Source organism: Coregonus lavaretus (assembly GCF_964263955.1).
Source record: "Coregonus lavaretus genome assembly, chromosome: 9".
Taxonomy (NCBI): Eukaryota; Metazoa; Chordata; class Actinopteri; order Salmoniformes; family Salmonidae; genus Coregonus; species Coregonus lavaretus.
In genome coordinates, this window is record NC_139996.1 from 20,479,037 (window position 1) to 20,506,611 (window position 27,575).

The 27,575-nt window shown below is 43.8% G+C and overlaps 1 protein-coding gene across 1 annotated transcript; it reads right to left on the bottom strand.

Moving 5' to 3' along the window:
* On the bottom strand, positions 1–27,234 carry LOC311134962 (F-box only protein 31-like). The gene is made up of 9 exons (XM_084168746.1): positions 26,770–27,234; positions 25,231–25,302; positions 15,808–15,884; positions 15,427–15,594; positions 14,558–14,632; positions 14,112–14,221; positions 3,349–3,502; positions 2,787–3,151; positions 1–2,460 (listed from the first exon to the last, which is right to left on the bottom strand). The coding sequence occupies exons 1-9, from the start codon at positions 27,197–27,199 to the stop codon at positions 2,238–2,240; spliced, it is 1,674 nt and encodes a 557-aa protein (XP_084024872.1). The 5' UTR covers positions 27,200–27,234; the 3' UTR covers positions 1–2,237.
* Positions 27,235–27,575: the final 341 nt, after the last annotated feature.

Sequence of the window (27,575 nt, forward strand, 5' to 3'; positions counted from 1 at the left end):
CTTTCTTTTTTTATTGAGAAGAGAAAGAGCGCGTAGGCTGCAAAGCTCCCTGAAGTCAGATGTGAGCAGTTCAACAGGTCAAACAGTTTCCAGCGCAGTCGTGCCACTGGAATTGGCAATTTACAAAGCGCAAGACTCAATTTACAAAGGTGATTCATTTAAACAGCGGAGTACAGAAGCGTTACTTAGAAACAGATGAGTGATGTGCTAACAAAACACAAATCAACAAGCAATTATGCAAAAATGTCTACAGTTGTCCCAAAAATAAAAACATCAAATATAATTATTAAATAGTTTCCTTTCATTAATATATATTACTTATTTACTCTCTATCGAGTTAGTTTTTTGCTAATGTTAGTAAAGCTGCAGTCTAATACAAAAGTACTGCTGAATTAATTACTGAATTAAGCCTCCCATGAGTTAGTGACCGTGTCTCAATACCGCCAATTAGCTTCCTTTCCTTATGTCCTGTCCTCCATGATCACTGACATGTCAGGTGACAGGACAAGACTGGTGAAAGCCATATGGTGGAAAACCCTCCCGGTCCTTTCAGCCATTTGTAGTCATGAAGGAAAGGAGTCAAGGAAAGGGACCCATAGAGGAGTTGAGACAACCATCCACTGTACTGCCCAGAAAAGGTCACTTGCAATAGGAGACCCCCTGGGCGCTGTAAATAATGTACAGTATGAGAGTACCTTCAATTACATTTTGTGTTGTGCAATGTTTTGCAAATGGCCATTATTATAGAGGATGTTGCAATATCTTTATAACACCCTGTTAAAAGCGTCCAAAGGGCAATGCTATCAGTCCAACTAGGAATGGCTGATGCAGCTACAGTACAGCGTAAGCTTGTACAAAATACGCCAATTTTCTAATCTCCATTCATTCAACATTTCCATTTTACTACATACTACCCATCAGAAGTATTTTGCAAATAAAAAGTAATAATTTCTGATATGCACATGCCCTATTGTGTAATATTAACATATTGTTATATTTTCCTTGACCGAGTGACGTAAAGAGTGAAATTGCCTGAGATGCAGTCTTTTCCAATTCCATAATGCCATCTGTGCACCAAACTATAAGCAATGTACACTAATATACAGCAAACCAAAAGCGTTTAATCGGATTGTGAATAAGAGCATTAGAGACAGGTGGCATTAAACTAATTAAATGCTGCATGCATCCAAACATGAGGCATTAAAATAGCCAAACATGAGGCATAGTTACTATAATAGCTTTAGTAGAACGAATAGGAAATCCTATTCACTTCCCTTAGCACTAGGCAATGCAGACATGGTATATAGTTAGAACTCATGGGCTGCATTTACACAGGCAGCCCAATTCAGATTTTTTTTCAATAATTGGTCTTTTGACCAATCACATCAGATGATTTCACATCAGCACTTTTTCAAAGCTGATCTGATTGGTCCAATGACCAATGAGTGAAAAAAAATAAAAGAGTCTGTGGGATGAAACATCATCAAATCCTCTTCTTTGGTTAAAAAAATAAATAAGAAGCTTTTGAGGAAGCCTTTGGCTGGATTTACACAGGTAGCCCAATTCTGATATTTTTTCCACTAATTGGTCTTTTGACCAATCATATCAGCTGTGAAAAAGATCTGATGTGAAAAGATCTGATGTGATTGGTCAAAAGACTAATTAGTGGAAAAAATATCAGAATAGGGCTGCCTGTGTAAACGCGGCCTTAGTGTCATATCATATGACCAGTGGACAAGCTGCAGCAGCAGAAATACTGAGGTCGTGTGGAGGTAAGCAGAGGGGAAACATTGGACAGGGAGGGAGGATTACATAATAAGCGATATGGTACCATCTCCACATTTCCCTCCGGTTGGCTTGGTGGAGTTTTAGGTGCCTAGGGGGGGCTAAAGGTTGTTTCTGTCCAGGGCCAGAAATGTGTGGGACGGTGTCGAGGTGATTGGGTTTGTGAAGAGTGTGCATACAGTAGAGATTCTACAGGGATAGGTGAGGGTAAATATCACGCTTTTCTGTGTGTGTTTTCGGGGTCTATAATGGGAAAATATACATACATACGAGTGATAAATAGGGCCAAGAGTTTTTCCTAACCACATGTCCTGATCAGGAAAAAAAACTATGGGCATTACTTGTAGTTTACAAACTAGGGGCCCAGAGGTATTCCAGGTGCAGTCAACACTCGGGGTGTGTGTAGGGGGCCTAAGTAAACGTGTTTGTGTGAGACGTGTGGGTCTGCCCCATCAGGATGTCCAGGACTGCATGTTGCGCAGCATAGCCTCAAAGCGCTCCATGTTGGGGGCATAGGCGTGGGCCAGCTGGTCAGTCAGGCGGCTGTATAGGCTGAATGACTTGAGCTCCAGCCAGATGAAGCCGAAGCGGTCCTCGTCAAATAGGACAAACAGGCCCGGCGTGCGCTCCGGGCTCGTGAAGCCGTGGCCGGCAATCAGGCCTGTCCCGTAGAAGCTGAAATTGACGAAGAAACAAATCAATCAAGATATCCTGTTGCGTAGCCTACATGTTGCGATCCAATGTTTCAGTTGGCCGGAGTGTTGTGCTTGTAACACTTGAGTTGTGTGGGTCTGACTCCCACATGGGCCACATATACTGAATACATGCATTAACTAAGTCCATTTGGATGAAAGAGTCTGCTAAATGACCATTACAAGTGTGAGCATACATGTGTGAGTATCTCTTCTCACTCTACTATGCAGCTACATTTGCCAGGCATTCTTGGCTATATGAGGAAATATGAAATACAATTTGAACACGTGTGAGACGGATGGACTCACCATATCTTGCAGGTACGGGGGTACACCTCGTTGCGGGCCATGACCCCCAGAGGCAGGACGAAGGGCTGGGCCTCCGAGGGAGCGCTGCTGCTGCTACTGGGCCCAGGCTGGGGGCTCTCTGACTGTGCTTCCATTGCCAACTCCAGACCCTCTGCCCCACCACCAGCCACAGCCCCCTCTGCAGCAGCAGCCCCCTGGGGTGCCACGTCTGGGCTCTGCACCTCCTGCCGCACCTTCTCATGGACCCCCAGCACCAGGCGAGACAGCTCCTCCACGCTGCGCTGGTGCTCCAGGTCCGGAAGGCGCACAGGCCGATTCAGGTCCACATCGAGCGTTAGCTGGCCTGCTGGGACATTGGGGTCCCCCTGGGAGGGAGGACAAAGGGCAGGGGCATGTTCAGTAGGCACAAAATGGGAAAAAAGTTTTGAAATGAAAGAGGTACTACTCAAACATCGTTAATAAGGACATTTGTTCTCATTTTCCATTTCAAAAACTGTTGGAAACAGTAGGGGCCAGGCGGGGTGGGGGGCCAGCCACGGTGCGGTGGGGGCGGGGGACTCACGGTGAGCTTGGTGGCCCTGGCGTGGGGTCCATGGAAGCTGAGCATGATGATCTCCAGGCCGTGGCTGCCGTAGGTGCCTTTGAACAGGCCCGGCTGCAGCAGGTCAGAGGGCAGCCGTGGAGGGAGGTAGATTCGCCGGTATGTCAGGCAGTTACTGTCAGAACACAACATCACAGCATCATCAACATTCATGAAGCTAGATGGTAATTTAAAAAAAAAAAATTGCGACTTGCTTCAGCTCTTTGAAAAAGTATTTTTGTGGTAGTGGAAGAAGTTTAAAACATTTTACTTAAGTGAAGCGGTTAAATATGTTAAAATATCTGGTCTGATAGACTACTATATTAACCTTATTACTTTGGAGTGTGGGGCAGTTGGTTCACATATTTCATCACAAATAATACTACTAGAAAACCAAAGTATATGCAAACTGTAATAATTACACATAAGGAATTAGAAAAGTTTTAGGCTATTATTTGGGGAGAGAAATACAATGGTGCCTCTAGTGGAAGTTTAGAAGTTTGTTTTAGCTATATTAACTCGAGGTCTTCACGGATATACCTTAACTCGATTATCGACCCGATATATGAACAGGTAGGATCCAAAATTCTGCAGTTGACCCTCGGATCCCGGGTCGGATCACGCTCGGTGGCCACGGACCTCGGATTTGTCTGAAAATTATATTTGTAGAAAATATCCTGATGAAAATAGGCCTAAATATCCTCTTTAAATCACATTTGATACGCATGGCAGTTGGTTCAGTCAAAAGCAGTAAGTGCTCTCCTCCGCCTGTCTGCCTCTCTCTTGGTCTGGCTTGAGCTCTCGCTATAGCAAACTTGCAACATTGTTTCAACTTGGCCCTCACCGTTTCCCGCGCCAATGAGCTCGGAACAGACATACAGTGGGGAAAATAAGTATTTAGTCAGCCGCCAATTGTGCAAGTTCTCCCACTTAAAAAGATGAGAGAGGCCTGTAATTTTCATCATAGGTACACGTCAACTATGACAGACAAATTGAGAAATTTTTTTCCAGAAAATCACATTGTAGGATTTTTAATGAATTTATTTGCAAATTATGGTGGAAAATAAGTATTTGGTCACCTACAAACAAGCAAGATTTCTGGCTCTCACAGACCTGTAACTTCTTCTTTAAGAGGCTCCTCTGTCCTCCACTCGTTACCTGTATTAATGGCACCTGTTTGAACTTGTTATCAGTATAAAAGACACCTGTCCACAACCTCAAACAGTCAAACTCCAAACTCCACTATGGCCAAGACCAAAGAGCTGTCAAAGGACACCAGAAACAAAATTGTAGACCTGCACCAGGCTGGGAAGACTGAATCTGCAATAGGTAAGCAGCTTGGTTTGAAGAAATCAACTGTGGGAGGAATTATTAGGAAATGGAAGACATACAAGACCACTGATAATCTCCCTCGATCTGGGGCTCCACGCAAGATCTCACCCCGTGAGGTCAAAATTATCACAAGAACGGTGAGCAAAAATCCCAGAACCACACGGGGGGACCTAGTGAATGACCTGCAGAGAGCTGGGACCAAAGTAACAAAGCCTACCATCAGTAACACTACGCCGCCAGGGACTCAAATCCTGCAGTGCCAGACGTGTCCCCCTGCTTAAGCCAGTACATGTCCAGGCCCGTTTGAAGTTTGCTAGAGTGCATTTGGATGATCCAGAAGAGGATTGGGAGAATGTCATATGGTCAGATGAAACCAAAATATAACTTTTTGGTAAAAACTCAACTCGTCGTGTTTGGAGGACAAAGAATGCTGAGTTGCATCCAAAGAACACATTTTACATTTTAGTCATTTAGCAGACGCTCTTATCCAGAGCGACACAGTTAGTGAATACATTTTTTTTTTAAATACTGGCCCCCCGTGGGAATCGAACCCACAACCCTGGCGTTGCAAACGCCATGCTCTAGCAACTGAGCTACATCCCTGCCGCACATTCCCTCCCCTACCCTGGACGACGCTGGGCCAATTGTGCGCCGCCCATGAGTCTCCCGGTCGCAGCCTGCGACAGAGCCTGGATTCGAACCAGGATCTCTAGTGGCACAGTTAGCACTGCGATGCAGTGCCTTAGACCACTGCACCACTCAGGAGTACAGAACACCATACCTACTGTGAAGCATGGGGGTGGAAACATCATGCTTTAGGGCTGTTTTTCTGCAAAGGGACCAGGACGACTGATCCGTGTAAAGGAAAGAATGAATGGGGCCATGTATCATGAGATTTTGAGTGAAAACCTCCTTCCATCAGCAAGGGCATTGAAGATGAAACGTGGCTGGGTCTTTCAGCATGACAATGACCCCAAACACACCGCCCGGGCAACGAAGAAGTGGCTTCGTAAGAAGCATTTCAAGGTCCTGGAGTGGCCTAGCCAGTCTCCAGATCTCAACCCCATAGAAAATCTTTGGAGGGAGTTGAAAGTCTGTGTTGCCCAGCGACAGCCCCAAAACATCACTGCTCTAGAGGAGATCTGCATGGAGGAATGGGCCAAAATACCAGCAACAGTGTGTGAAAACCTTGTGAAGACTTACAGAAAACGTTTGACCTGTGTCATTGCCAACAAAGGGTATGTAACAAAGTATTGAGAAACTTTTATTATTGACCAAATACTTATTTTCCACCAATTGTCTGTCATAGTTGACGTGTACCTATGATGAAAATTACAGGCCTCTCTCATCTTTTAAAGTGGGAGAACTTGCACAATTGGTGGCTGACTAAATACTTTTTCCCCCCCACTGTAGCTGTAAGTGTTCAGGTAGCCTATTTTATGACATTTCCACTGGAGATTGCTGTAAGTAAGCATTTCACTGTAATGTCTGCACCTGTTGTATTCAGCGCATGTGGCCAATAAAATTTGATTTGATTTAGTTTGGATTTACATTTGGTTGAGTTGTCAACCAACGTGAAATCAACAAAAAAAGTCACCATGTCACGTGGATTCTACATCATCACTAGGCTTGGGCGGTATCCAGATTTTCATAGTTATACACTACATGTCCAAAATCATGGGCATTAATATGGAGTTGGTCCCCCCTTTGCTGCTATAACAGCCTCCACTCTTCTGTGAAGGCTTTCCACTAGATGTTGGAACATTGCTGCTGGGACTTGCTTCCATTCAGCCACAAGAGCATTAGTGAGGTCGGGCACTGATGTTGGGCGATTAGGCCTGGCTCGCAGTTCCAATTCATCCCAAAGGTGTTTGATGGGGTTGAGGTCAGGGCTCTGTGCAGGCCAGTCAAGTTCTTCCACACCGATCTTGACAAACCATTTCTGTATGGACCTTGCTTTGTGCACGGGGCATTGTCATGCTGAAACAGGAAAGGGCCTTCCCCAAATTGTTGCCACAAAGTTGGAAGCACAGAATCGTCTACAATGCCATTATGTATGCTGTAGCGTTAAGAGTTCCCTTTACTGGAACTAAGGGGCCTAGCCCGAACCATGAAAAACAGCCTCAGACCATGATTCCTCATCCACCAAACTTTACAGTTGGCACTATGCATTGGGGCAGGTAGCGTTCTCCTGGCATCCGCCAAACCCAGATTCGTCCGTCGGACCGTCATATGGTGAAGCGTGATTCATCGCTCCAGAGAACGCGTTTCCACTGCTCCAGAGGCCACTGGCAGCGAGCTTTACACCACCCCAGCCGACGCTTGGCATTGCGCATGGTGATCTTAGGCTTGTGTGCGGCTGCTCGGCCATGGAAACCCATTTCATGAAGCTCCCGACGAACAGTTCTTGTGCTGACGTTGCTTCCAGAGGCAGTTTGGAACTCGGTAGTGAGTGTAGCAACCGAAAACAGATGATTTTTACGCGCTACGCGCTTCAGCGGTCCCATTCTGTGAGCTTGTGTGGCCTACCACGTTGTGGCTGAGCTATTGTTGCTCCTAGTTGTTTCCACTTCACAATAACAGCACTTACAGTTGACCGGGGCAGCTCTAGCAGGGCAGAAATTTGACGAACTGACTTGTTGGAAAGGTGGCATCCTATGACGGTGCCACGTTGAAAGTCACTGAGCTCTTCAGTAAGGCCATTCTACTGCAAATGTTTGTCTATGGAGATTGCATGGCTGTGTGCTAGATTTTAGACACCAGTCAGCAATGGGTGTGGCTGAAATAGCCAAATCCACTAATTTGAAGGGGTGTCCACATACTTTTGTATATGTAGTTACTTTCCTTCTCTTATTCCAGGATTTACAGTAATACTGGCATGGCACACAAGGGGGTGCTAAAAACGAAAGAAAAGCCCATTGGGCCTCTATTAGAAGAATGCGAACAAAATTTGCACAAACTACATTTACATTTTAGTCATTTAGCAGACGCTCTTATCTAGAGCGACTTACAGTTGGTGAGTGCATACATTTTTCATACTGGCCCCCCGTGGGAATCAAACCCACAACCCTGCCGTTGCAAGCGCCATCCTCTACCAACTGAGCTACAGGAGGCCTAAACTAATAGGAAATCACATAGACGCTGCTAGCTAAATGCTAACGAATGAAAACGAACAAACTAATTGCAAAGACAGGCAAATCCAGCTCATTAAGTTATACAAGCATAGCTAGTAGCTACAGAATATCATATTCGGTGACTGTGAACATTTACAAGCGAAAGTGAACGAGAGAAAATGTGCAAATGAACAAAGTTGTGATGCATGCTTTTCTGAAGAAAGAGCGACGTGTACATGGAGCAGAGAGGAGAAGAACAGAGGAGAGAAAAAAACACTAGTAGGAAGCACAGGGAAAAAATGGCAGCTGTACAGACAACCCATCCACAGTTCTTTGACTTCTGGCAGAAAGACATAAGAGATCTGGTGGCAAACATTTAGTAGTGAATTGCATTCAAGTGTAACTTCATCACCTCATGTGTGCTGCTCAACAGACTCGCCGAACGCCGTCTCCCTTGTGCTATTTACAAACAAACACGTGACTGGCTCAACTGTTCTGGGGAACTACGGTAAGCTTCATAATATAAAATAATGTGACAGGTGTAATGAAGAATGCAATCTGCGTATTGCACAAGTTGACTGCAGGTATTAACTTAAAAAGGAGCTACAAATATTCAAATTAATTGAAACATTTCAAATAGTTTTGATGGTATTGACAGTATTGGCTTTTTCCAAATACCTCTGTATACGGCATACCGCCCATCACTTACAGTGCATTCGGAAAGTATTCAGACCCTTTGACTTTTTCCACTTTGTTACATTACAGCCTTATTCTGAAATGGATTAAATTGTTTTTTTCCCCCTCATCAATCTACGTACAATACCCCATAATGACAAAGCAAAAACAGGTTTAGACATTTTTGCTAATTTATTAAAAATAAAAAACTGAAATATCACATTTACATAAGTATTCAGACCCTTTCCTCAGTACTTTGTTGAAGCACCTTTGGCAGCGATTACAGCCTGGAGTCTTCTTGGGTATGACGCTACAAGCTTCGCACACCTGTATTTGGGGAGTTTCTCCCATTCGTCTCTGCAGATCCTCTCAAGCTCTGTCAGGTTGGATGGGGAGCGTCGCTGCACAGCTATTTCAGGTCTCTCCAGAGATGTTCGATCGGGTTCATGTCCGGGCTCTGGCTGGGCCACTCAAGGACATTCAGAGACTTGTCCCAAAGCCACTCCTGCATTGTCTTGGCTGTGTTCTTAGGGTGATTGTCCTGTTGGAAGGTGACCCTTCGTCCCAGTCTGAGGTCCTGAGCACTCTGGAGCAGGTTTTCATCAAGGATCTCTCTGTACTTTGCTCAGTTCATCTTTCCCTCGATCCTGATTAGTCTCCCAGTCCCTGCCGCTGAAAAACATCCCTACAGCATGAGGCTTCCACCACCATGCTTCACCGTAGGGATGGTGCCATGTTTCCTCCAGACGTGACGCTTGGCATTCAAGCCAAAGAGTTCAATCTTGGTTTCATCAGACCAGAGAATGTTGTTTCTCATGGTCTGGGAGTCTTTAGGTGCCTTTTGGCAAACTACAAGCGGGCTGTCATGTGCCTTTTACTGAGGAGTGGCTTCCGTCTGGCCACTCCACCATAAAGGCCTGATTGGTGGAGTGCTGCAGAGATGGTTGTCCTTCTGGAAGGTTCTCCCATCTCCACAGAGGAACTCTGGAGCTCTGTCAGAGTGACCATCGGGTTCTTGAACACCTCCCTGACGAAGGCCCTTCTCTCCCGATTGCTCAGTTTGGCCGGGCGGCCAGCTCTAGGAAGAGTGTTGGTGGCTCCAAACTTCTTCCATTTAAGAATGATGGAGGCCACTGTGTTCTTGGGGACCTTCAATGCTGCAGAAATGTTTTGCTACCCTTCCCTAGATCTGTGCCTCGACACAATCCTGTCTCGGAGCTCTACGGACAATTCCTTCGACCTCATGGCTTGGTCTTTGCTCTGACATGCACTGTCAACTGTGGGACCTTATATAGACAGGTGTGTGCCTTTCCAAATCATGTCCAATCAATTGAATTTACCACAGGTGGACTCCAATAAAGTTGTAGAAACATCTCAAGGATGATCAATGGAAACAGGATGCACCTGAGCTCAATTTCGAGTCTCATTGCAAAGGGTCTGAATATTTATGCAAATAAGTTATCTGTTTTTTATTTGTAATACATTTGCAAAAACGTATAAAAACCTGTTTTTCGCTTGGTCATTATGGGGCATTGTGTGTAGATTGATGAGGAAAATGTTTTATTTAATCAATTTTAGAATAAGGCTGTAATGTAACAAAATGTGGAAAAAGTCAATGGGTCTGAATACTTTTCGAATGCACTGTAGATTCTTGGGTTGCTTCAACCAGTTTTTGCCCAGTGGGGAGAGGGTTGGGGTGATTTTTCAAATACAGTGAGGAACTATTGTCATTCGCAATGGATGTAAAACACTCTGTTGACTGTGTGTGGTGATGAAAAGAATACTTTGAGAAGTTCCGCAGCTCATGAGTGGTGGTGAGTTAAGTCAATCAGAAATACTAGGCTATCAGACATCCCCAGATGGTAACCTTTATAGGCCTACATTTGCGCACAGGACAGGTACTTCTACGCGTGCTCAAGCAAAATATCCTTTATAAAAAAATTAAAAACATTAACAAACAAAGGGCAAACAATTCACACAATGAATGCACATGAATTAGTGGGAGACAGAGAGTGCATTCTGGAGAGAGATGCGCCTATAGTGAGTCTTCGCCACACACCCCTTCCCTTCTTCTTGTGTCAACATTTTAAATTAGGGATGTCATTTATGACAGGTCCAGAACAGAGGCTGGGAAACGCACAGTATTAAATAGAGCCATGACTACATGGAACTCTCTACCACCCCAGGTAACTCAAGCTAGCAATAAAACCAGATAAAAAAATCAGATAAAAGAACACCTTATGGCATGACAGGGACTGTGAAGAGAGACATTTTTATTTATATGTATTGTATTTTGCATTGTATTATGTGGTAGTGTTGTGTATATTAAGTATTTTATTTGTTGTGTTTTGTTTCCTGTTTGGACCCCAGGAAGATGGGATAATTGGGGATCTTAATAAAATACTAAGCTGTAGTGTAGGTAGCAGCTCATAGAGCAGGTGCCTATCTCCTGTTTCTGTAGCGTGAGGCAGCTTGATGTAAAAGTACACCTCATGGACAGGACGCTAGTCTATCGCAGGGCCTTACCCACAATCTATCTCCTAGTGTAGACAACAACTAAATTATTTTAGATAGGCCTACAACAGAAAATGCATGTGAAACATAAATGTTCACTGCCTGCCAGACAAGTCAAAACAATTCTGCTGGCTTGCACAGCAATAAAGCTTCATTTTTAATATTTCGGATCAATTTGGGTCCGATACAGACCCAACCCAATTTGGATCCGATTCTCCCTCATCTCTGACATATTTTGGGTTGGATCTGGTCCACCTCGGATCCGAATCAGATATTGATTTTCAAAGAAATAACCGGGTCCTGTCGGTGTCGGATGGGAATTTCACTGATCCAATTCGGTTCGGATCTCAATTTCAGGATCCGAGAAGACCTCTAATAGTAACCTCCCTTCAACCATACATTTATTTCTTCATCAAATGATAAAGCTGTTAACAGAAAGTTATGACTGGATGGATAAATCAATAAATAGGATATACAGTATTAATAAATGGATAGATAAAGTAAGGACACAGGATGAAATACCTATTGGATGAAGGGATGAATGCAAAGATAAGTTATGGAATATGGATGAATGGACATTTTCGGTCAAATGGGAGTTGTGAATGTGTTGTGTAAGTCAGTATGTCCTTCTTTACTCCACACAAAGAATGTTTGAAATCAAAAGAAAGTCGTCTACAATCCTACTTCCGTGGTAAATATAGAAATGTTAGAAAATTCCTTGGTTCTAGTGGGTGGCGAGCACAGAATTTCACATCAGCGCCGCCAGCTGGATGGGGGTTTACTACTGTGTAAGGCAGCCTACAGATGAGTACTAAAGATAAACGATAACTACACGTAGAAAAGCAGTGGTAGGTTAGTTTAGTGGGTTGGAGTGAGCTGTGTGGCATAATAGGTCTTATGTGCATTGTTATAATTTGAAGGTTCTGAAAAGTTCCATGGCAGTTAATTCAACAGTGGGAAGTTAGCTAAATTAGGTGATGCGGTTACTAAAACAGCTGTACCTCTTGATTGGTAGTAGATAATTCTGTTCTGATTCCATATTTAAATAGCAAAGAAGTAGAACAAGATGTCATACCCTTTAGGTCTTTGTGAGTATGCATAGCAATGGCTCTGTTTCGGCTGCTCAATGATGAGACATGAGCTAGCTTATTTCCGTCAATAAACTCCTACAAACAGCTGTCACTTTTTGTTAGTAGAAGACAATTCTGACCGATTCCAGATTTGAATAGCAGAGAAGTAGAGGAAGAGTTAATTCGCTAGAAGTTGTCTGACTTGTTGGGGGAGTTCTTTAGAAAAAGTTGGAAAAAATGTTTTAATGCAGTTCCTAAAACAGCTGTACTGTTAGATCTGTAGTGGATATTTTTGTTCAGCAAACAGATTTGAATAGCAGAGATGAAGACGAAGATGTCATAGCCTCCAACGTTTTGTCTAACCTGTTTGGAAAGTACCAGGGATACCAATATCCCTGTAAGCCTCCTTGGCCCATGTTGTGTAAAATTGTGGATTAATAATATTACATTGTATTGCACCCTCTAAACCTTTTCCACAGATCCCTTGTCCAAAATTAGTTTGATCTGTTTTTGCTATTTAACCACACAAACACACACACACACACACACACACACACACAACCGATCAAAGGTTTTAGAACACCTACTCATTCAAGGGTTTTTCTTTATTTTTACAATCTTCTACATTGTAGATTAATAGTGAAGACATCAAAACTATGAAATAACACATATGGAATCATGAAGTAACCAAAAAAGTGTTAAACAAATCAAAATATATTTTATATATATTAACAGGTGTGCCTTCTTAAAAGTTAATTTGTGGAATTTCTTTCCTTCTTAATGCATTTGAGCCAATCAGTTGTGGTGTGACAAGGTAGGGGGGTATACTGAAGATAGCCCTATTTGGTAAAAGACCAAGTCCATATTATGGCAAGAACAGCTCAAATAAGCAAAGAGAAACAACAGTCCATCATTACTTTAAGACATGAAGGTGAGTCATTATGGAACATTTCAAGAACTTTGAAAGTTTCTTCAAGTGCAGTCGCAAAAACCATCAAGCGCTATGATGAAACTGGCTCTCATGAGGACCGCCACAGGAATGGAAGACCCAGAGTTACCTCTGCTGCAGAGGATAAGTGTATTAGAGTTACCAGCCTCAGAAACTGCAGCCCAAATAAATGCTTCACAGAGTTCAAGTTACAGACACATCTCAACATCAACTGTTCAGAGGGGACTGTGCAAATCAGGCCTTCATGGTCAAATTGCTGCAAAGAAACCACTGCTAAAGGACACCAACAAGAAGAGACCTGCTTTAGCCAAGAAACACGAGCAATGGACATTAGACCGGTGTATTTCCCACCGTAAAGCATGGAGGAGGTGGTGTTATGGTGTGGGGGTGCTTTGCTGGTGACACTGTCTGTGATTTATTTAGAATTCAAGGCACACTTAACCAGCATGGCTACCACAGCATTCTGCAGCGATACGCCATCCCATCTGGTTTGTGCTTAGTGGGACTATCATTTGTTTTTCAACAGGACAATGACCCAACACACCTCCAGGCTGTGTAAGGACTATTTTACCAAGAACGAGAGTGATGGAGTGCTGCATCAGATGACCTGGCCTCTACAATCCCCCGACCTCAACCAAATTGAGATGGTTTGGGATGAGTCAGACCGCAGAGTGAAGGAAAAGCAGCCAACAAGTGCTCAGCATATGTGGGCACTCCTTCAAGACTGTTGGAAAAGGATTCCAGGTGAAGCTGGTTGAGAGAATGCCAAGAGTGTGAAAAGCTGTCATAAAGGCAAAGGGTGGCTATTTGAAGAATCTCAAATATATTTTGATTTGTTTAACACTTTTTTGGTTACTACATGATTCCATATGTGTTATTTCATAGTTTTGATGTCTTCACTATTATTGTACAATGTCAAAAATAGTAAAAATAAAGAAAAACCCTTGAATGAGTAGGTGTGTCCAAACTTTTGACTGGTACTGTGTATATATATATATATATATATATCTGGCCGAAGACCCCCTGCAGTACCTGCGCGGACACCTGACCCCACTTTGGGAACCCCTGGACTATGTCATGAGGAAAACCTACTCGTATTGGCTTGTGTAGATGAACTTCATGAGTATGAGCTCCTGCATGTGCTCATGGAAGATGTCCTCCAGTGTCCTCCCCCACTCCTCCTCCAGCCACGTCCGGAACTCCTGCCAACAGAACAGAACACGGTCATGCCCACTTACCGATTTGCCCCAATCCCCTATTGAAATCAAATGTCATTACAGTATCTATCCTGTTACAATGCATAGCAGTCACTCTTGCCTGCTTGACCATTATTTACCATGTGCTGAACAAATTAATTCAACATAAATCTTAGACAAATGTTACACTTTCAGTATGATAGGAGCTTTGAGGTTAAATGTGTTTGCAAAAAGTGCTAAACAGATATGTGATTGATGAATTAATTTGACAAATACACAGTTGCCTCAGCTATGTGAGAACAATATACAAACTGTTGCGAAATGACAAGAGACCGTTCTCACCTCCTGCCTCCCCCCTGGCATGCGGTGATGGTCTGTCTGGTTGCACTTGGTCGAGAACTCGTCCTTCTTCCCAGTCTGGAAATAAGAGAAGACATCCCAGCTTTTCTCACAAAGCCATGGAAGACAGGGGACTACTTCACCACACAGTGAGTGCACCGACTTACACATTACAAAAGGATAAGATCAGTAATGAGTATGACTATTTAAGCACAATAAGCCCATCATTATCTCCCTTATTATCGATTAATCAGTTTCCACCACGTCATCCCTTGTGTTGTCTGTCTCACCTAACAGTCCCTCTTATGGGCACTACAGAGTTAGAAAAGCTAGAGCAACAACAACTTGTGACAAAAGGCATGCAACATTTTAAAGTAGTCGACTGGGTGGGACTTGCTGGTTCAAAGAATGCCATCCAGGTCAGTAGGTCAGTCAAAATATACTCCTGAGCAAACATTAAAGGGGCTATCCCAGTTGCTACATACATTTTTTGACATAAATGAATGATGCAGTATATACACTAATTGATTAGAATAGAACTTATAAATGCCTCGCAAGCTTAGTTCAAATGTCGAACCCCATCAGAACCCAAAATATCAGCTTGTTTAACTCCAATGTTTGTAAACATAAACAAACACTGTATAGCCTCAAAATATGCTTAACACTATCATTTTGATATTGTGGATGGTCAGTCCTTGCATCAATAGCTCATTATGAATTTAAGAGTGGTTACATTTCTCCAGGCCCATCCCTCAGATTTTTGCCAACTGCAGATTGCTCCTCTAAAAAGAACTGCAGGTGGCAGTACAATAAATCACCAACGTTGGTTTTACGCCCATTCAAAACACAAAAGAAGGAGAAAATGGACTCACCTGGACGTCCCCCTTGTGAGGGCCCTTGTGTCCGTACATACACTCCACTGCTGCCTTGTTGCTCTCCCACATGTGGATGCGGAAGAGTGGCCGCCGCCTCATGGGATCCTCGACCCGAGGGTCGTGGGGGGGCAGGTACATCCAGCCAAGGATGAACAGCCCGTCAACCTGGAGAGGGATGGGTATGGTAGCGGAGTAATGGGATAATGTTTTAGTTTTTTTAAGTCATCACCACCTAACACAAATAATATGTTTTGATGGGAAAAGACACACTCATTTTTGTCCCTCTCTACAACCAGGTGTGCTGAACAATTTAAAGACAAATTTTTTTTAAAAATGTGATAAAGAGGGGACACAATAGTGTGTGTACTGATTACGTACCACCACGTTGAGCAGCCCTCCGTATGGGCCTATGTCAGGCTGCCAAAGACCCAGGATGTGTCTGTATGGGTGCAGCACTGCAACACAACAGGACAGTGCAACAAAGGGTTAAACACTAAAAGAGTGGTGAACAGTTCAATCGCAGGGCATCACAGCAATACATAACAGAATTTGGACTGACAACTCAACACACCATATCACCATGGACGAGATCTGGCCTCACCTCAAGGATAGCAGATATGGCAGAGGGGACACATTGTTATTGTACTCACATGAGAAGATGCGTTGAAGTTATATGAAGGGAATGGTCTCCATTGTTCCAAAAGAGTGCATGATGTAGACAAATTAAACAGGGAGCTGTCACCAAGCACTAACTATGTTGACTAGCATGCTAAATGCACACATCACACATACTGTAACTTTTTTCAGTACCATTTCTAGTAGTCAGATGTCTGAGTTAAGGTAAGGAGCAAAGTGCATTCACTTCAAAACCACATCACACAGTCAGCAAACACATGGTATTTGGTATTTGTCACAACCGGCTGCAACAACATAAAACAAGTGCACATTGGAGTCTGTCACACACTAGCACACGCGTGTCGAGACAGTCAGGTCAGCCATGTGCAGCAGGACACACAGCGCCTGTACACGTCCCTGTAGTCCATGTGCTCATAGTCTTGTAGGAGCTTCATAAAGCGGCCAGACTTCACCAAAAGGTTCACACCTGGACAGGTACACCACAACAGTGGGCAGACTAATCAATATGCTCTTGGAGATTAGTGAATATACAAACAAAATAAATACATACACACACTACCATTCAAAAGTTTGGGGTCACTTAGAAATGTCCTTGTTTTCCATGAAAACATACATGAAATTAGTTTGAATAGGAAATATAGCAAAATATAGTCATTGACAAGGTTAGAAATAATTATTTTTAATAGAAATAATAATTGTGTCCTTCAAACTTTGCTTTTGTCAAATAATTCTCCATTTGCAGCAATTACAGCCTTGCAGACCTTTGGCATTCTAGTTGTCAATTTGTTGAGGTAATCTGAAGAGATTTCACCCCATGCTTCCCGAAGCACCTCCCACAAGTTGGATTGGCTTGATGGGCACTTCTTACGTACGGTTGAGATCCGGTGACTGTGCTGAACACTCCATTATAGACAGAATACCAGCTGACTGCTTCTTCCCTAAATAGTTCTTGCATAGTTTGGAGCTGTGCTTTGGGTCATTGTCCTGTTGTAGGAGGAAATTGGCTCCAATCAAGCGCCGTCCACAGGGTATGGCATGGCATTGCAAAATGGAGTGATAGCATTCCTTCTTCAATATCCCTTTTAACCTGTACAAATCTCCCACTTTACCACCACCAAAGCACCCCCAGACCATCACATTGCCTCCACCATGCTTGACAGATGGCATAAATAATAATAATAATATGCCATTTAGCAGACGCTTTTATCCAAAGCGACTTACAGTCATGCGTGCATAATTTTTTTTTGTGTATGGGTGGTCCCGGGGTTCGAACCCACTACCTTGGCGTTACAAGCGCCGTGCTCTACCAGCTGAGCTACAGAGGACCACATCAAGCACTCCTCCAGCATCTTATCATTTGGTCTGCGGCTCACAAATGTTCTTCTTTGTGATCCGAACACCTCAAACTTCGATTCGTCTGTCCATAACACTTTTTTCCAATCTTCCTCACTCCAGTGTCTGTGTTTTTTTGCCCATCTTAATCTTTTCTTTTTATTGGCCAGTCTGAGATATGGCTATTACTTTGAAACTATGCCTAGAAGGTCAGCATCCCGGAGTCGCCTCTTCACTGTTGACGTTGAGACTGGTGTTTTGCGGGTACTATTTAATGAAGCTACCAGTTGAGGACCTGTGAGGCGTCTGTTTCTCAACTAGAAACTCTAATGTATTTGTCCTCTTGCTCAGTTGTGCACCGAGGCCTCCCACTCCTCTTTCTATTCTGGTTAGAGACAGTTTGCGCTGTTCTGTGAAGGGAGTAGTACACAGCGTTGTACGAGATCTTCAGTTTCTTGGCAATTTCTCACATGGAATAGCCTTCATTTCTCAGAACAAGAATAGACTGACGAGTTTCAGAAGAAAGTTCTTTGTTTCTGGCCATTTTGATTCTGTAATCAAACCCACAATTGCTGATGCTCCAGATACTCAACTAGTCTCAAGAAGGCCAGTTTTATTGCTTCTTTAAAATCAGCACAACAGTTTTCAGCTGTGCTAACATAATTGCAAAAGGGTTTTGTAATGATCAATTAGCCTTTTAAAATGATAAACTTGGATTAGCAAACCCAACGTGCCATTGGAACACAGGACTGATGGTTGCTGATAATGGGCCTCTGTACGCCTATGTAGATATTCCATTAAAAATCTGCAGTTTCCAGATACTATAGCCATTTACAGCATGAACAATGTCTACACTGTATTTCTGATCAATTTGATGTTATTTTAATGGACCAAAAAAATGCTTTTCTTTTGAAAACAAGGACATTTCTAAGTCACCCCAAACTTTTGAACGGTGCGTTCAGAATAGTATTCAGACCCCTTGACTTTTCCACATTTTGTTACGTTATAGCCTTATTCTAAAATTGATTAAATACGTTTTTCCACCCTCATTAATCTACACACAATACCCCATAATGACAAAGCAAAAACAAGTTTTTAGAAATGTTGGCAAATTTATTGAAAATAAAACTCTGAAATATCACATTTACATAAGTATTCAGAACCTTTACTCAGTACTTTGTTGAAGCACCTTTGGCAGCGATTACAGCCTCAAGTCTTCTTGGGTATGACGCTACAAGCTTGGCACACCTGTATTTGGGGAGTTTCTCCCATTCTTCTCTGCAGATCCTCTCAAGCGCTGTCAGGTTGGATGGGGTGCGTCGCTGCACAGCTATTTTCAGGTCTCTCCAGAGATGTTCGATCGGGTTCAAGTCCGGGCTCTGGCTGGGCCACTCAAGGACATTCAGAGACTTGTCCCGAAGCCACTCCTACATTGTCTTGGCTGTGTGCTTAGGGTTGTTGTCCTGTTAGAAGGTGAACCTTCGCCCCAGTCTGAGGTCCTGGACGCTCTGGAGCAGGTTTTCATCAAATATCTCTCTGTACATTGCTCTGTTCATCATTCCCTCGATCCTGACTAGTCTCCCTGTCCCTGCCGCTAAAAAACATCCCCACAGCATGATGCTGCCACCATCATGCTTCACCGTAGGGATGGTATTGGCCAGGTGATGAGCGTTGCCTGGTTTCCTCCAGACGTGACACTTGGCATTCAGGCCAAAGAGTTCAATCTTGGTTTCATCAGACCAGAGAACGTTGTTTCTCCTGGTCAGAGTCCTTTTAGGTGCCTTTTGGCAAACTCCAAGCGGGCTGTCATGTGCCTTTTACTGAGGAGTGGCTTACGTCTGGCCTGATTGGTGGAGCACTACAGAAATGGTTGTCCTTCTGGAAGGTTCTCCCAGTTCCACAGAGGAACTCTGGAGTTCTGTCAGAGTGACCATCGGGTTCTTGGTCACCTCCCTGACCAAGGCCCTTCTCCCGATTGCTCAGTTTGGCCGGGCGGCCAGCTCTAGGAAGAGTCTTGGTGGTTCCAAACTTCTTCCATTTAAGAATGATGGAGGCCACTGTGTTCTTGGGGACCTTCAATGCTGCAGAAATGTTTTGCAACCCTTCCCCAGATCTGTGCCTCGACACAATCATGTCTCTGAGCTCTAGGGGCAATTCTTTCTACCACATGGCTTGGTTTTTGCTCTGACATGCACTGTCAACTGTGGGACCTTATATAGACAGGTGTGTGCATTTCCAAATCATGTCCAATCAATTAAAATTTACTACAGGTGGACTCCAAACAAGTTGTAGAAACATCTCAAGGATGATCAATGGAAACAGGATGCACCTGCATTGAATCTCATAGCAAAGGGTCTGAATACTTATGTAAATAAGGTTTCCATATTTTTTAATTCCTATAAACCTATTTTTGCTTTGTCATTATGAGGTATTATGTATAGATTGATGAGGATTTTTATTTATTTAATCAATTTTCGAATAAGGCTAACATAAGAAAATGTGGAAAAAGTGAAGGGGTCTGAATACTTTCCGAATGCACTGCATGTATGTATGTATGTATGTATGTATGTATGTATGTATGTATGTATACAGTACCAGTCAAAAGTTTGGACACATTCAAGGGTTTTTCTTAATTTTTTACTATTTTCTACATTGTATAATAATAGTGAAGACATCAAAACTATGAAATAACACATATGGAATCAAGTAGTAACCAAAAAAAGTGTTAAACAAATCAAAATATATTTCATATTTAAGATTCTTCAAAGTAGCCACCCTTTGCCTTGATGACAGTTTTGCACACTCTTGGCATTCTCTCAACCAGCTTCATGAGGTAGTCACCTGGAATGCATTTCAATTAACAGGTGTGCCTTCCTTCTTAATGTGTTTGAGCCATTAAGTTGTGTTGTGACAAGGTAGGGTTGGTATACAGAAGATAGCCCTATTTGTAAAAGACCAAGTCCATATTATGCCAAGAACAGCTCAAATAAGCAAAGAGAAACGACAGCCCATCATTACTTTAAGACATGAAGGTCAGTCAATCTGGAATATTAAGAACTTTGAACGTTTCAGAGTTCTCTGCTGCAGAGGATAAGTTCATTAGTTACCAGCCTCAGAAGTTGCAGCCCAAATAAATGCTTCAGAGTTCAAGTAACAGACGCATCTCAACATCAACTGTTCAGAGGAGACTGCGGCTGTAGTGGAACAGGTTGAGAGCTTCAAGTTCATTGGTGTCCACATCACCAACAAACTATCATGGTCCAAACACACCAAGACAGTCGTGAAGAGTGCACGAAAAAGCCTATTCACCCTCAGGAGACTGAAAAGATTTGGCATGGGTCCTCAGATCCTCAAAAAGTTACACAGCTGCACCAGAGAGCATCCCGACTGGTTGCATCACCGCCTGGTATGGCAACTGCTCGGCCTCCGACCGCAAGGCACTACAGAGGGTAGTGCTTACGGCCCAGTAATTCACTGGGGGCAAGCTTCCTGCTATCCAGGACCTCTATACCAGGCGGTGTCAGAGGCAGGCCCTAAAAATTGTCAAAGACTCCAGCCACCCTAGTCATAGACTGTTCTCTCTGCTACCGCATGGCAAGCGGTACCGGAGCGCCAAGTCTAGGTCTAAAAGGCTTCTTAACGGCTTCTACCCCCAAGCCATAAGACTCCTGAACAGCTAATCATGGCTACCCGGACTATTTGCACTGCCCCCCCCCCCCCCCTGCTTTGCTTTATCTTGGCCAGGTCGCAGTTGTAAATGAGAACTTGTTCTCAACTGGCTTACCTGGTTAAATAAAGGTGAAATAAATAAAAAATAAAATAAATACAGTGAGGGAAAAAAGTATTTGATCCCCTGCTGATTTTGTACGTTTGCCCACTGAAAAATAAATGATCAGTCTATAATTTTAATGGTAGGTTTATTTGAACCGTGAGAGACAGAATAACAACAAAACAATCCAGAAAAACAAATGTCAAAAATGTAATAAATTGAATTTGCATTTTAATGAGGGAAATAAGTATTTGACCCCCTCTCAATCAGAAAGATTTCTGGCTCCCAGGTGTCTTTTATACAGGTAACGAGCTGAGATTAGGAACACACTCTTAAAGGGAGTGCTCCTAATCTCAGTTTGTTACCTGTATAAAAGACACCTGTCCACAGAAGCGATCAATTATTCAGATTCCAAACTCTCCACCATGGCCAAGACCAAAGAGCTCTCCAAGGATGTCAGGGACAAGATTGTAGACCTACACAAGGCTGAAATGGGCTACAAGACCATCGACAAGCAGCTTGGTGAGAAGGTGACAACAGTTGGTGCGATTATTCGCAAATGGAAGAAACACAAAAGAACTGTCAATCTCCCTCGGCCTGGGGCTCCATGCAAGATCTCACCTCGTGGAGTTGCAATGATCATGAGAATGGTGATGAATCAGCCCAGAACTACACGGGAGGATCTTGTCAATGATCTCAAGGCAGCTGGGACCATAGTCACCAAGAAAACTATTGGTAACACACTACGCCGTGAAGGACTGAAATCCTGCAGCGCCCGCAAGGTCCCCCTGCTCAAGAAAGCACATATACAGGCCCATCTGAAGTTTGCCAATGAACATCTGAATGATTCAGAGGAGAACTGGGTGAAAGTGTTGTGGTCAGATGAGACCAAAATCGAGTTATTTGGCATCAACTCAACGCGCCGTGTTTGGAGGAGGAGGAATGCTGCCTATGACCCCAAGAACACCATCCCCAACATCAAACATGGAGGTGGAAACATTATGCATTAGGGGTGTTTTTCTGCTAAGGGGACAGGACAACTTCACCGCATCAAAGGGACGATGGACAGGGCCATGTACCATCAACTCTTGGGTGAGAACCTCCTTCCCTCAGCCAGGGCATTGAAAATGGGTCGTGGATGGGTATTCCAGCATGACAATGACCCAAAACACATGGCCAAGGCAACAAAGGAGTGGCTCAAGAAGAAGCACATTAAGGTCCTGGAGTGGCCTAGCCAGTCTCCAGACCTTAATCCCATAGAAAATCTGTGGAGGGAGCTGAAGGTTCGAGTTGCCAAACGTCAGCCTCGAAACCTTAATGACTTGGAGAAGATCTGCAAAGAGGAGTGGGACAAAATCCCTCCTGAGATGTGTACCAACCTGGTGGCCAACTACAAGAAACGTCTGACCTCTGTGATTGCCAACAAGGGTTTTGCCACCAAGTACTAAGTCATGTTTTGCAGAGGGGTCAAATACTTATTTCCCTCATTAAAATGCAAATCAATTTATAACATTTTTGACATGCGTTTTTCTGGATTATTTTGTCGTTATTCTGTCTCTCACTGTTCAAATAAATCTACCATTAAAATGATAGACTGATCATGTCTTTGTCAGTGGGCAAACATACAAAATCAGCAGGGGATCAAATACTTTTTTCCCTCACTGTATAAGGAAATTAGTCAATTGAAATAAATTCATTAGGCCCTAATCGATGGATTTCACATGACTGGGCATGCGCACAGCCATGAGTGGACCTTTGAGGGCATAGGCCCACCCACTTAGGAGCCAGGCCCAGCCAATCAGAATGGGGTTTTCCCCACAAAAGGGGCTTTATTACAGACAGAAATACTCCTCAGTTTCATCAGCTGTCCGGGTGGCTGGTCTCAGACGATCCCGCAGGTGAAGAAGCCAGATGTCGAGGTCCTGGGCTGGCGTGGTTACATGTGATCTGCGGTTGTGAGGCTGGTTGGACATACTGCCAAATTCTCTAAAATTATGTTGGAGACAGCTTAGTGTGGAGAAATTAACATTCAATTCTCTGGCAACAGCTCTGGTGGACATTCCTGCAGGCAGCAGGGCAATTGCATACTCGTCAAAACACATATGTGGCATTGTGTTGTGTGACAAAACTGCACATTTTAGAGTGACCTTTTAATGTCCCCTGCATAAGGTGCACCTGTGTAATGATCATGCTGTTTAATCAGCTGCTTGATATGCCACACCTGTCAGGTGGATGGATTATCTTGGCAAAGGAGAAATGCTCAATAATAGGGATGTAAACACATTTGTGCACAAAACCTGAGAGAAATAAGCTTTTTGTGCATATGGTACATTTCTGGGATCTTTTATTTCAGCTCATGAAACATGGGACCAAAACTTTACATGTTGCTTTATATTTGTGTTCAGTATATATCCATACATCTGTCCATCCTTCTGTCTAGTGTCCCGTCTGTCCAGTGTCCCGTCTGTATCAGTCTTTCTGGTGTCTGTCCGTCTAATGTCTCTGTCTGTCTAGTGTCCGTCTGTATTTCCAGCGTTGAAACATTTTAGTGAACAATTGAAATACCTCTTACATTTACATTTACGTCATTTAGCAGACGCTCTTATCCAGAGCGACTTTACATGTGTGAGGTGGTTTCTAAATTGGTGGTAAAGAGAGAGAGAAGGGGAGAGGCAGAGCGGTAGACCATAGGGTCCCAGAGCACACACCATCGCTACCTCCACTGAGGGAGGAAGGGGCGGTGGGAGCACAGGAGAGCGAGGGAGATTAGACAGAGTGACACAAAAAGAGAGCTTGAAAGGACCTAGAGGTTCCAGAAATACCTAGCCTGTCTGAGTTGTAAAACAGTGTTTGTTGTCAACGACTAACCACACGAGACTACAACCTTACCCAACCTACCCCCAATCCTGTAAAAGCCCTGATAGTTTTCATGTCATGACGTAGATGCTAAGTTGGCACCATCTCCACCCCAAGGAGCAATTTCCTACATGCCATCTTGAGGTGACCCCTACAGCTACAGACAATTGAGTAAATTCCCAAAGTATCAAAAAGGAATGAATATCCCTCGAAGGGTGCTAACCACTGGAAAGTGTTTAACAGCAGCCCCTGTCCAGATGAGTTCAAGGCTAGTCAAGATGCTGGAATTTAGAGGAAGAAACAGTCATAAATGGTTTGCAGAAAGTGACAGTATGTGGTATTATTCCTGGACCTACAATGCACAAGTGATCCTAGCGTGACTTGGTTTAATTAGTCAATGTCAAAAATATGCCTATTGTAGTCTGTAACTATGGCCCAGAGTTTTTCCAGGTCAGGTCACATGGTGTGGTCAGGAAAAACTCAAGGTCCCAATAATATATTTTGATGTTTGTAGTTAGAGTGGCTGAATCCCAAATCACCCCCTTCCCCTCGCCCCTCCATTTGCGCATTCACACGCGCCTTCGCCATTTGCACAAGTGTCCCAAAGCTGAGGGAGTGAAAATGATTGAGGGTGTAGGGGCTAATTAGACCCTCAGTTAGCCACTTCAACTGAGCCAGCATGGCTGCAGGCTTCAGAGCGAAGCGCTATCCCGACACACACTGCGATATGTTTGGAGTTTGCGCAATTTCATACAAAATAATGGAGCGGTGTGCCTAATTATAAGCCACGTGAATTAGTTTTTCTGATTTCGCGACACATTTAACAGATGAAATACCAGTGGAGGCTGCTGAGGGGAGGAGGGCTTATAATAATGGCTGGAATGTTTGATACCATTCCATTCAGGCCATTATTATGAGTCGTCCTCCCCACAGCAGCCTCCACTGTTAAATGGCTCCAAAAGTAAATGTTTAACTGTCACTGAGGTCTAAATCTTGTAAAACAACAGGGGGGTTAGTTCATTTGAATTTCATACTCATTTTATTATTTAAAAGTGGACCATGAATCGCATCATTCAAGTCAGGAGTGTGTCCCAAAGTTGATGGGTTTATTGATCCCCTCCCCACTCTCTAGAAGTCACCCTCGAAGTTTCGTAAGCAACGAGTTGGTAGGGGCGAGGGGGTAGTTTGGAATTCACTGAGAGACTCACATTTGGCATAGAGCTCCCGACTGGACACACCCACCACCTCTATCTTGCGCAGGTCTTCCCTCATGCCAAACTCTGTGGGAGAGAGATAGAGACACACCATAGAGATAGAGGACTCATCTTTGTATCTGTGCCATTATATAAATGGACTACTCCATTTTGAAGTAGTCAATTTACTTCTTCAGAATTGGCTGATCCCTCCTGATGACCCACTTGAACATGACTCCAACAGGGTCACCATGAGGGATCAGCCAATGAAGTTGGAAGTCCCACCCAGTTGACCACATTAAAATGGTGGAAGCCCTCAACAGCGCTGCCCATGCCAGCACGGCCTTTTGGCCACTAGAGGCCTCTATCATTCTCTATGAGACAGACATGTGACACTGAAAGCCAAAGTAGGTTGACAGTAGCCTGGTCAAAGCTACTTATGCATACAGATCTAGTGACCAGGCAACTGTGCAATACATGATGGCATGACAATAAAAGTCAGGCGTTGGCTAAAGCTGGGGTTCCCAAACTTTTTCACTCTGGGCCCCCCTTCCAGCATTGTGGAACATCCCGCACCCCCCACATCAATTTCTATGGGCACAAGCACTGTTCATGAAAAACAAACTGTTCCGTTTTAAAACGAATTTTCTTGCAATTCTATAAATTTTGCCATGTCTAATGTGTATTCATGTGATATTTGAGGTTTTTAAAATTACAACAATATCTATGGGCTAAAAAACCTAAATAAAAAAACATTAGCTGACATGGGCTAGTTGATCTGGACATTTCTGACAAGTTATAAACAGCTCTCTAAGGTATGCAATGAAAAACATGGGAGGGGGAACCCCATGCCCCAATTGCCGACCCACAGTTTGGGAACCACTGGACTAAAGCGCATTCAGATCTAGCCCCCCAGGCTTGTATGAGATATGCACACCCCAAATGTCCAAAGCAATGCTGTAAGAAATGTAAATCCAATACATAGTATATACCAGGCAAATTCAAATCTAGACCTAGAAGCCAGTTCCACTGCTGATTCATTCTTCCCCTCTAATCAAGGACTGATTTGGACCTGGGACACCAGTTGGGCGCAATAATTATATGGTAGGTCTGAAAACCAGCAGTACTCCGGACCTCCAGGCTCCGATTTGAATAGTTGACAGGAGGTACAGCTACATTAATCAATGATATAATGATAGGGTTGCAGAAGACAAGGATGGTTGAGGCAGTGTCTTCTTTCATAATGGTGTGTTCAAAGCAAAGGTTGGAACAGTGCGTTGCATAACAGCAATCAACAAAGTTCCTTCTCGGTGCCCGTAGACTTGTCAATAAGAAAGCTTTCAGAAAAACCATACATTGAATCTCTCGGGACCAAAGCACAATGCATAAATAGAAACTGCAAAACAAAAAAGCAATTCCCAGGCCCTTCCTTGACCCAACCTATAGACTAACCTACGTCCCAAATCATATAGGCTACTGTCAATTCCCGTTTGATAAAACGCCACATTTCGCATAGGACATTTTAGAAGAATCATTGATCACTGCATTATTTACCCTCTGTGCATCGCCTTCTCCAGATGGTTTCCGTGTTGAGGATTTGCCTGAATGTCTTGCAGACGAGCGCCAGGTTTGGAAGCTCTGTGCCCAGCAGCGAGGAGAATATTTCCACCAAAAGCTCTGGGGGCAGATCCAAAAGGGACTGCGGGTTCGGTGGTCCGGTACTTGCACTGTGCCCATTCGAAAGTCTGTTGACATTTGCACGACCACATTCAGCAGTGGCTTCATGGGCCACACTCGGCCCTGCCGCTGCGGAGGGGTTTTCGGGGCCACCACCGCGGGTGACGGCTTGTGTCTTGCCCACAATCCGCACCCCTTCCTCCTCGTCCATGTCGGAGTCGCTTCCCTGGTCCTGCTGATTATGCCGCTGTCGCCGCCTGCACCTCCGCGACTGACCCACTCCGCAGAGCCTGGCACACACAGCCATCCGTAGTAGTCACCAAAGGGGTAACATTACATCACCACAACAACTGTGCTAGCTGCAGTCTCGAATATCTTCCCTGTCCTTGCGTGCCTGGGCGGAAACCTGTGACGCAGAGTCGACGTAGCTACGTAGGGACTTCTCAATTGAATTGTCAACCAGGTTTCAACCAGATAAACGTGGATATACTGTAAATATCTATGCATTTATACGTGTTGTAAATGTATAATGGAATTTAGTAATGTCTGTATCTAAATAGAATTTACCTAGATGGGGGAAAAAATCGAGCCAGCCAGGAGCCAAACATAGAATCTTCTGATCAGTACTGAGACGCGTTATCAATTGGAGATCGCTCATTAGTCGAGTTTGTGCCACCAGGAAT

Bases quoted from the DNA above. Each gene is read 5' to 3' on its own strand.
- LOC311134962 (XM_084168746.1), bottom strand. From the start codon at position 27,199: ATGGCTGTGTGTGCCAGGCTCTGCGGAGTGGGTCAGTCGCGGAGGTGC. The intron at 15,885-25,230 runs GTGAGTCTCTCA...GTTGTGTTGCAG, and splicing joins TCGGGAGCTCTATGCCAAAT to TGCTGCACCCATACAGACAC. The intron at 3,152-3,348 runs GTGAGTCCCCCG...CCTCCCTCCCAG, and splicing joins CCAGGGCCACCAAGCTCACC to GGGGACCCCAATGTCCCAGC.